This window comes from Vespula pensylvanica, chromosome 11 (genome assembly GCF_014466175.1).
Source record: "Vespula pensylvanica isolate Volc-1 chromosome 11, ASM1446617v1, whole genome shotgun sequence".
NCBI lineage: Eukaryota > Metazoa > Arthropoda > Insecta > Hymenoptera > Vespidae > Vespula > Vespula pensylvanica.
In genome coordinates, this window is record NC_057695.1 from 444165 (window position 1) to 455670 (window position 11506).

Genomic DNA, 11506 nt, shown 5'->3' on the forward strand with positions numbered 1-11506 from the left:
ATTTTTATTATTATTATTTTTATTATTATTAATATTATTATTATTACTATTATTATTATTATTAATATTATTATTAATATTATTATTATATTATTTATAATTTAATTTAATTCTGTTCTTTCTTTCTTCATCATCTTGTAATCATTATTTATCATTTATAATTTAACTTGTGTGTTAATATATATATTTATATATATATATATGCATATACATATATATGTATGTATGTGTGTATATATATATATATATATATTGCATATCATTTTCCGCGCGAGCCACAATTTACACAAATTGCAGATCGGGAATATTTTATAGTTTCTTATTTTTCTTGCCTTTCTTTTCTTTTCTTTTCATTCCTTTTTTTTTTTAATGTTTTCTTATTGTTGTTGTAATTGTTGTTGTTGTTGTTGTTGTTGTTGTTGTTGTTGTTGTTGTTCTTGTCTTTTATGATTTTTATTTTTTTTTTTCTTTTGGACCTGTACACACGTCTCATATATATGTACTCATTGTACCTAATATAAATTTGCTTTTAGTCTTGGTAAAATTGGATAAGGCCATAACCAAACTGGCGACAAAGAGGCGCCAGGTCCTCGACTCTATATTCATAATATTATAATTTTATTTTTTATTTTTATTTTTTTTTTATTTCTCTCTCTCTCTCTCTCTCTCTCTCTCTCTCTCTCTCTCTCTCTCTCTCTCTCTCTCTCTCTCTCTCTCTCTCTCTCTCTCTCTCTCTCTCTCTCCCTCTCTCTACTTGTGTTAACACAGTTTCATCATTAACTACTACATACAATCGCTTTCTGTGATTATCCACATCTTTTTCACGCCAGTGTATTTTTGTGTTTCATTTATTTTCCTGTTTTGTCTTCATTGTCATATTTGTCCCTTTTTACTTCGTGTTAAATTTTATTTTCATTATCCCCCTGCAAAAAGTGTTTCCACATATATTCTTCCATTGCTCTTTCTTCCTTCTTTCCTTTCTTTTCTTTTTTTCTTTGTTTTTTCTTTTCAAAGGATTAAAATTTCTGCATTTTTCTCCAGACTTTTATTTTCGTTTATTTATTTATTTATTTATTTATTTATTTATTTATTTATTTATTACAATATTGAAGAAGTGCGAAAGTACAAGTGTAAAATGTTCTTTTTTATTTTTTATTTATTTATTTTTTTAATTATCTTCTTTTGTTCCTTTAAAATCATATATATACATACATATCAATCATAAGTATATATATTTCATATATATATATATATATGTGCATGTATGTACATACATGTATCTATATATGTTAAATTCGAATCTTATTATATAATAATTTAATAATTAATTGTGATCTCATTGATATTAATTATCTTATATTCTTTCGCACTTATGTTCATAACATGTTGTCTCAGCAGAATGGTAACTTCAGAGACAGAAATTAAAGGCATCATCATGACGGTCGTCATTGATATTTATTATTATTATTATTATTACTATTATTATCATTATTATCATTTATTCGTGCCATATATGTACTCATCACGACTCAATTGATCTCAAAGTTCCAATAAATGATATTGTATGACTAAGCTAGTGATTATGACATTGTATGATAAGCTAGTGATTTAAATAATACAAATTAATAATAATAATAATAATAATAATAATAATAATAATAATAATAACAGTAATTAAAAAGAATAAAGAATAAAAAACTAATCTATAACTTTAATTCGTACAATTAAGGATCACTTTTGTTATACGAATTAATTGCCATAACAATTATCAATAAACTAATATTATTTTACTATTATTTTTTATTTTCTTTTTTTTGTTTGTTTTTTTTACTTAGACCCAACTCCCCGGCCCAACCTTAACATTTATCATAATCACTTGCTTACCCATATAATAAAACTGTAATATATCTGTCAAACAATCAAAATAGAAGACAAATCTATCTCTCCCTCTCTCTACATATATATATATATATATATATATATATATATCATCAATGGTGTCACGTGAAAAGAAGAAAAAAACTTTAGATGGATCATAGAGAAGCGTAGGAAAACAGGATAGGATGGGGTAGCTAGAAAAAAAAAACACCAGTAAAATTGGTAGGACACAAATATATACACAAGACTGTTAAATGTAAAATTTCATCGAAACACCGGTTTTTTCATATCGTTCTTAATCTTTATTATTCACGTATTCGACGCATTAAACATATGGAAGAGTAAAAAGTGGGGTAGATAATGGGGTGAGGTGATGGGGCCGGGAGAAGTAAGATGATGGGAGGGCGGGACGAGAAAACAAAAAAAAAATAAAATAAAAAAATAACAAAAAAAAAATAAAAATAGAAAAAAATAGAAAAGGAAACAATAAATAATAAGTAGTATTGTAATAATAATAATAAGAATAATAATAATAATAATAATAATAATGATAGTAATAATAACAATAAGAATAATAATTATAATAATAATAATAATAACAATAATAATAACAATAATAATAATAATAATAATAATAGTAATATTATTATTCTCATAATTATTATCAAATATCATCAAAGATTTGATTTCTATTCATATGTGAATGCAAGCTGTATGCATATGTGTGTGCATGCATGTATGTATGTATGTATGTATGTATGTATTCATGTGTGTGTATATGACGTATATATGTATTATATACATATATATATATTCCGACTTATATATTTTGTTTTTCATTATAATTTATTTAAAATAAAATAATCTTTTTCTTTTTAATTTCTTTTTTGTTTTGTTCTTCCTTTTGTTGCATTGAAGTTTGAATCGATTGATTATCGAAACGCATAGTTACATACATACGTAATATAAAGTGTTCATGATGGAAGAAGAGAACGAGATAAATTTGTTCTTTCGTATTAGAAATACGAAATAATTGTTTTATTAAAAACATCGTGGTATCTTCTTTCGTTTTTTCCATTTTTTCTTTTCGTTTTCTCTCTTATTTCTCTTTTCTATTTTTTTTATGTCGAACTAAATCATCATCGAATCGTTGTAATCATTAATTTCCTTTCTTTTAACTACGACAATGATTAATTTAATCATATACTTGATAGCATTTTAATCACCACCTGTATGATAGATAAGAGAAAATATAAATATCTAATGTCCTTTTTTCTTTCTTTTTTTTTATCAATATTCATTTTATCATTATCATTATTATTATTATATTATTATTATTATTATTATTAGTATTATTATTATATTATATTATTATTATTATTATTATTTATTTATTTTATCGTTATCAGTATCATTATCATTATTTTATCATTATTTTATCATTATTATTTTCTTTCCTCGTAAAAGAATTTCCCCTCTATTATATATACATATATATGTATATATATATATATACACATACATATATATGCATATATATACTTTTATATATATATATATATATAATATTTGTGTTTGTGAAATGTGTTACGAAAGCTCGATTAGAGATGAGCACACAATTTTATATATACATACATACACACACATATATATACATATATATATATATGTATGCATAATATTATATCATACCTTAATATCCACATTCTTTGTTTTTTTAAATGTAATTTTTCTTTCTTTCTTTTTTTTTTCTTTTATTTATTTATTTATTTCTTTATTTTCTGTCCCAAAAGTCATCACAAGAGATGATGCATCATATAGATCAAGCATCATTCTCTCTATAATTGTATGGTTGTGTGTAAACCTGTACAAAAGTTGTTCCTCTTTTACTCTCGCTCTCTCTCTCTCTCTCTCTCTCTCTCTCTCTCGTTCTCTCTCTCTCTCTCTCTCTCTCTCGCTCTCTCTCTTTCTCTCTCTCTCTTTCTCTCTCTCTCTCGTTCTCTCTTTCTCTCTCTCTCTCTCTTTCTCTCTATACTTATATTCATGGTACAATATAATAATAATAATGTATATTTAAAATGTAACTTATGTAACCTTATTACTGATTAACGATGATGACTGCATTCCAGCGTGACAAGCCTTTGGCCGACTGGAGCTAACAGACAAATATGCTCCTTCAAGTGTAAAACCTCCCCGCCATTCTTGTCTTCACCCTTACCCCCACCCCCACCACTATCTCATCTCAACTCTCCTACCATATTTCTTCACTCTCCTCTCTCTTTCTATCCGAGTCCTTTTTTAACATCTAACCTTACCCCTCTTCCTCCCACCCCAATCTACCCACCCACCCACCCACCCATCCATACACTATGCAACACCACTAATACTCTAACTATATACTCTATATAAAATATCGTTAGTATAACTAAAACGTGCTGTGTCTAGCTGGAATGCAGTCCTATTTTTATTATTATTTTTATGTCATCATATTATTATATATCCCGTTCCACATTATTTTTCCATTCGCATCCCTCTTCATCTTATTCTTTTTCTTCTTACTCTTGTTTTCTTTTTTTTCTTCTTGATCTTCTTTTTCTTCTTCTTCTTTTTCTTTTTCTTCTTCTTCTTCTTCTTCTTCTTCCTTCTGCGTTAATATCTATTATATAATTTTTTTTTTATTTTCCTCTTGCTGTGTTGTTGTTGTTTCTTTCTTACTTTCTTACTTTCTTACTTTCTATTCTTTTTTTCCCCCTTTTCGTTTCTCTCTCTCTCTTTTTTTTTTTTTTTTTTTTGTTCACAAACAAAATTATTCAGTTAATGATTTACTGATAAATTCACACCACTACTAACTGTAGTCTCTCTGTCATTGGTCGGTCAATTAGGTTTGATTCCCAGCTGTGTTTCCACTCTCAGCGCGTCGCAATTATTGTTATTATTTATAAGAATTTTACACTCATTTAAAAACAGTGTCAGATGCCTGTTCTCCCTTACTTTAGGATTCTCTAGTTCCCGGACTCCACGTCTTCATGTTTTCTTTTTTTCCCACGGGCTGGAGACGCATCTATAAAGATATTTATATGTATGTATGTCATTTAAATACTAAACTTATATTGTAAACAAAGGAAATAATAGAATAATGATACATGAAATATATATCTGTGAAGAAAATATTTTTGTTTACCTTCTTCCTCTTCCCCTTCAATTTCAAGTATATCATAATCATCATCTTCTTCTTCCTCCTCTTCGCCCATGTAATCTTCCTCGTCACTTTCATCCTAACAAAAGAGAGAAAAAAATAGAGCACGATTTTTATAGATATCAAAAGTATATGTTCCAATAGAAATATCTACAAAAAAAAAAAAAAAACTTACTTCAAGATTGTTTTTATAGACCGCTGCTAAACCATCTATGTTATCATCTTCTTCTTCATCAGAAACTATTAAACACAGATTCACAAATATGTTAACCTTTATTCTCATTAATATTCTCTATATACAGTAATAACAAATCATATTTTACTCACCGTCCTCACTGTCCTCTTCATTAATTTCACCATCACCATCCTCATTACCATTCACTTCGTCATCTTCGCTATCTTCTGCTTCGCAATCATCCTTATCAAAACTAAAAGAGTATAGAGGAATAAGAGAAAACGTTTTTCAATCGTCATATAAAAATAAAACATTAAAATCATGACGTTAATATATCATACCCATCTAAATATCGTAGATTAGGGACAAGACTAAATACTTTCTCTCTGTAATTATCAACATTTGTTACTTCGTTGTTAAAGAGATCCAAATACTTCAAATTCTTGAATTCTTTCTGTGATATAGAAAAGTTATCAATTATTAGATTGAAGAAATGTTGCAACGAGACATTATATGTATGTATAAACGTTATGAAAACTTACCAATGGTTGGAGCGTATCAATATCTTTGATTTTATTCCCGCTAAGATTAAGATAATCTATTTTTGGACTCATATGCAAAAGATTAATTCCACCAGAAATCCTATTGTCGCTTAGTTCCAACTGCGCAATAGAAAAATATTTGAAAATACAAGATAAGTATATATCGTTTTTAATAAATTATACATCGTTTTGAACGTTCCTCACCTTTTTTAAATTGGGCAACTTTGGAAAACCTTTTAGACTGGTAAGACCCACATTAATAAGACTCAAAACTTCTAAAGCAACAAATTCATCCGTCAGACCATCGATATTTGTACTCCGACAATTATCAAGAACCAATTCTTTAATCTGAAAGATAAAAAACATTTTCTATGTTACAACTGAAATCAAGAAATAACAATATCACAATAATATACATAAGCATATTTCTAAAAGACATAACGAGATTTTAGATTTCAAAATTCATTTCAAAACTCTGAGAGATCTTTAATAAGTCAATCATTAAATACTGACTCTAATACATTTTTTATCTCTCAATTTTATAATCATTTCAATATTTTTCAAACGATTCACGCATTAGATCATTATCATATGAATCGATTATGAGAAAAAAAGAAAAGAAAGGAGAAAAAGGCCATAAAGAAAAAAGAAGTTTTCGTCGTTGACATTCGAACGACCGATAAGCTTTCGCGGGAGAGAAGATGGGCTATTTTATTGATCGGAGAAAGAGAGAGAGAGAGAGAGAGAGAGAAAGAGTAAGAGAAAGAGAAAGAGAGAGAGAGAGAGTGAGAGAAAGAGACAGAGGGGGAGAGGGTGGAGAAAGAGAACGACGAACGTAACGGAAAAGGAGTAGGCAATGGAGGTGTAAGAGGAGTGTAAAAATGGGGGCGTATGTGTGAGAGACGGAAAGAAAAAAAAGGGATGCGAGAGGGGATCGAATGAGATGTAATATGGAGGGAAAGAAAGCAAACCGCAGAGAATGCACAATGCGTCATCGTCGTCTTATTTACCGGCATGAGGAACAGCCGGCACGCGACGCTAACGAATCTGCGTGCTCGGTGTCATTTGCACCAAAAAAAAAAGGGTCTTTTTTTTACTCAACTTTATTATATACGATATAAATTATCTAGATTAGTATGTAAAAATTGTTTAAAAAAAAAAAAAAAAAAGAGAGAAGAAGAAAAGGAAAAAGAAAAACTCGAGAAAAATATAATTAAAAAAATCACGATCACGAACGATGACTCTTATAACGTTAAATTTTTTCAAAATTCCCGCTAAAAATTTATAATGACGCTGGACTGATCGCGGACTAGTCAAATGAAGTTTTATTTACAAAACTTTATCGAACTTCCTGGACTATTACGAATAACGAAATAAATGTGATAATTGGTTCTTTTTTTTTTTTTCTTTCTTTCTTTCTTTCTTTCTTAAAGAATTAATGATAATGAGAAAATATGTATATATAAATGAAAAAAAAATTGATCAAGTATTTTACTAGAAAAGTAGGCGAACCACATCGCATGAGCGGAGTTTTCGAACGGCCATTTACGTCATTATTATCATCATCATCATCATCATCATCATCATTATCATCATTATCATCAACATCAACATCGTCAGAAGCAGCAGTAGCATCTACGTCACAAGGAACGTGCGTAACAGCAAACGCCCACGCGCGCGCGTCTTTGAAACGCATGACAGGACGAGATCTGAGACATTTCGAAAAGAAAAACCTTAACGTTGTGTTCCATACGTCTCTCTATCTCTGTCTGTCTGTCTGTCTCTCTCTCTCTCTCTCTCTCTCATCGATATGCCAAAACAAAATATATCTGTATACTTTCAAGTATGTACATATCTATCTATCTATTTATTAATCTACTTATCTATCCATGTATTTTCACGTTTAACATAATCGACATACATAAATACGAGAGGGACCTTTGTTCAACTCACTTCCAGTTTCTTTCTCCCAAAAGAAAAATTGAACAAAAAGTAAAAAAAAAAAAAAGAAAAAAAAGAAAAGAAAAAAAAGGAAAAAGAAAAGAAAAAAAAGAAAAAGAAAAGAAAATGTAAGTCATGTGTATGTACTATACATGTATATATATATATGTACATATGCATGCATGCATATATATATGTCTGTTGTATGAAGTATGTATATACATAAGTAGATGCAATTCGAGCGCGTCGATCGTCGATTATCATCGTCACACAACCATGGCGGCCGAATGGACTCGTCCAAGATGGCGGCCGCCATGCGAGCGGCGATCGTTGACACGTAACACACAACACAACCGACGAAGAAGAAGAAGAAGAAGAAGAAGACGACGACGACACGATATGTCGACACGACGCAAGGCCATCGTCATGCGGTGAACAACACACCGATAACTCCTAATTTCTTTTTTTCTACCTCTCTCCCTCTCTTTCTCTCTCTCTCTCACTCTCTCTCTCTCTCTCTCTCTCTCTCTCTCTCTCTCTCTCTCTCGCTCTTCATATCCAACATACATAATATTACTCTATGACTTTTCAAACATATATATGTACGTAAGAATAAAATAAAAGAAAGTTCATTCTTCCTCATTTCTTTTTCTTTTTTCTTTTCTTTTCTTTTTTCTCTCGATAGAATATAATTTCATGACTGTAACGTTAAGGAATCAGTCTGAAAGAGAACACCGTACGAAACGAAGACTACGTGTGACGCGACGCGGACGACGCAACAACAATGGCGACCGTGAATTGGTCGCGTTCACTCTCGTATGTGTGTGTGTGTGTGTGTGTGTTTAGTCGGCCATGTATATGCGCGACGCGTGTGTGGTGTATGCGTGTACGCGCGCGCGCGCGCCCACCCGCTTCTAGTTTGTTCGTTCGCGACTCGTGTGCACTTTTTCACCGGCGTTAGTATATGTGCATGTGTGTCGGCTACCTTCTCTCTCTCTCTCTCTCTCTCTCTCTCTTTCTCTCTCTCTCTCTCTCTTTCTTTTGCCGCTCTCGATATAATTGATTTATATAATACCACGCGAACGCACACGGGGCAACACGTACGTACATAAAAAAAAATAAGAAAAAAAAACTGCAATTAAACGCATTTCTTATTTAAAGACGAAAAAAAAGAACTTCTCCCTCTCCTATCTCTCTTATAAATTGCCTATTCTTTTTTTTTTTTTTTTTTTTTTTTTTTTTATTGTAATAAATTACGTGAAGGTGGCAAGCCTGATATATATATATATATATAAAGGCAAAAAGATAGAAAAAAGAAAAGAAAGCTCCTACTTTTTGATTCCTTTTTCTTTTTACATTCTAATCCTATTGATTGTGTGGTATCGATTTATATATATATACAGCATACATACATACATACATACATACATATATATATATATATACAGAGATTAAAAGCGAAAAAAGTACACATGCCCTTCGAGCTGTACACACACAATTCGGGCTACATATACTATGTATATACATACATACTTATTAGATGTATTATATATTACGTTTTACGATTTATCTATAATGAAGAAAACAAGAAGAATCGAAAAGTTGAATACAGATGTAAATCGATAAGATGAATGTTCTTCCTACAGAAAGTTGAAAGTTTACGAAATCGTAACATAATGAACAACGTGAAATGTTAAGCACGATGTGATCATGATAGTCGTAAGCTCAAGGTTCGTCTCTTTCCTATATACTATCGACTTCGAACATATATTTCTTCTTTCTCTTTTTTTTTCCTCTATTGATACACACGTACATACACACACACGTATGTCATAGCATATAAATATTCATATCATATATATCATACATACATATATACACATTTACAGATGACGTATTCCTATATTACGTTCTGTAAAATTATTATTATTACTATTACTACTACTACTATTATTATTATTATTATTATTATTATTATTATTATTATTATTATTATTATTATTATTATTATCACAAATCGTAGTAAAGAAATGTTTTACGTGTTCGCATATGTTGTGTCGGTACATAACCTCAAAAAGAGACACCATTTTGTCAACTGGACTCTATCGTCTTATCGTAGAGAAAGAGAAAGAGAGAGAGAGAATGAGAGAGAGAGAGAGAGAGAGAGAGAGAGAGAGAGAGAGAAATAATCGAGTCCTAAGAAGTTGAGACGTCATCCCTCGAAAAGAGATAAATAGATACATATATATATCTACAGAGAGAGAGAGAGAGAGAGAGAGAGAGAGAGAGAGAGAGAGAGAGAGAGAGAGAGAGAGAGAGAGAGAGAGAGAGAGAGAGAGAGAAATAGGGAGAGAGAGAGAAATAGGGAGAGAGATAGAGAGAGATATAGAGTGCAATGTCGTCTTATGTCCGTCGTAAGCGACGATGGTTGGTTCGCAGGAGCGGCGGACGCTGTTATGGTTAGCCGGTTCGAAAAGAAGGGCTGTGTGTTACGTATTCCATTTTGTCTTCCATAGTATACATATATATATATATATATATATATATATATATATACATATACATATGCAAGTACGTACGTATTACACATAACACTAAATCGTAACATTCTAACCGTATCTAGAGAATTATAACACGTAGTTTAAAATAATTCGAACAGCATATTTTTTTTAATCACCATTGTCAATGAAATATAAATAAAATATAAACCTTGTGTGTGTTTTTTTACATACACATTGCACGAATATAATATTACATTGTTATAAAATGTATCGACAAAATTCTTATAAATATTTATCTCGACGCATTTATAAATAATAATAATAATAATAATAATAATAACAACAATAATAATAATGATAATAAATCCTACCAAAACGAGAGAACGGTCAATATGCTTTTTGTGAAATTTTTTCTTTCTCCTTTTTTTTTTTTTTTTTTTAAATTAAAAATAAATATTTAGAGAAATATATGGATTTAGAGATACAAAATACATTTTTGATTCATTAACTTGAGCTACTGTATATATATAGATATATGTATATATGTGCAAATATATTGATATATTGCGGCGTAGTATTACGTATCAGGCATGTAGATACTGCGAGTGGTACGTGTGTATGTGTGTTGTATGGTATTAATGGTCTTCTCCTCTTAATCTATTCGAAACGAAGAGTAAAAAATTCTCGATTGCCTACTTTCTGTCGATAGATTAAACTTCCGCATTTTCTTGTCTCTCTCTCTCTCTCTCTCTCTCTCTCTCTCTCTGTCTTTCTAAAAAGAAATATATGTATATCGTTCAACGAGAGTCGCGTGCCAAGCGTCACGTTCTTCTCTCGAGGAATTCGAGGAAGTATTACGACAATCGCGGTGGTCCTACAAACCGTTTAGGGTCAACAAACGAAAATTGAAGATAGACACGATAATGCACTCTGGTGGAAATTTTTGAAACTATAAAGAAAATAAAAATAAAGAGTGAGAGAGTGAGAGGGGAGGGAGGAAAGAGAAAATTCTTTAAGATTCGAGATAAGAGAAACAAAAAGAAATAGTTTGTGTGTGAGTGTGTGAGTGAGTGAGTGAGTGAGAGAGAGAGAGAGAGAAGATATAGTTCATTCTCTTATCTACGACGTAGTAAATTCCCAACGCATTTTCGAAGATTCGTTTCTTCGATAATCCGCCATTCGGAAAAGCGACGCGGCGCACGCGACGACTTATCACGGCACGAGCCTACGAAAGAGAGAAAGAGAAAGAGAAAGAGAAAGAGAAAGAGAGAGA

General features: G+C 30.6%; 1 protein-coding gene across 4 annotated transcripts in view; it reads right to left on the bottom strand.

Annotated features, from left to right (window-relative positions):
• Positions 1–4578: 4578 nt before the first annotated feature.
• LOC122632891 (acidic leucine-rich nuclear phosphoprotein 32 family member A) overlaps positions 4579–11506 on the bottom strand; it is a 10094-nt gene continuing 3166 nt past the window's right edge. Inside the window, exons 1-9 of one of the 4 annotated variants that reach the window (XM_043820170.1) lie at positions 7955–8135; positions 7287–7426; positions 5996–6139; positions 5792–5911; positions 5591–5703; positions 5402–5502; positions 5250–5314; positions 5060–5153; positions 4579–4939 (exon numbers count right to left, since the gene is read on the bottom strand). In XM_043820170.1, the coding sequence (XP_043676105.1) occupies positions 4881–4939; positions 5060–5153; positions 5250–5314; positions 5402–5502; positions 5591–5703; positions 5792–5911; positions 5996–6139; positions 7287–7426; positions 7955–8048 (930 nt within the window). In that variant the 5' untranslated portion in view covers positions 8049–8135 and the 3' untranslated portion in view covers positions 4579–4880. Of the gene's footprint in view, positions 4940–5059; positions 5154–5249; positions 5315–5401; positions 5503–5590; positions 5704–5791; positions 5912–5995; positions 6140–7286; positions 7503–7954; positions 8136–11506 lie in introns of those variants that run through there. The other 3 variants (XM_043820173.1, XM_043820171.1, XM_043820172.1) reach the window with 3 other exon arrangements.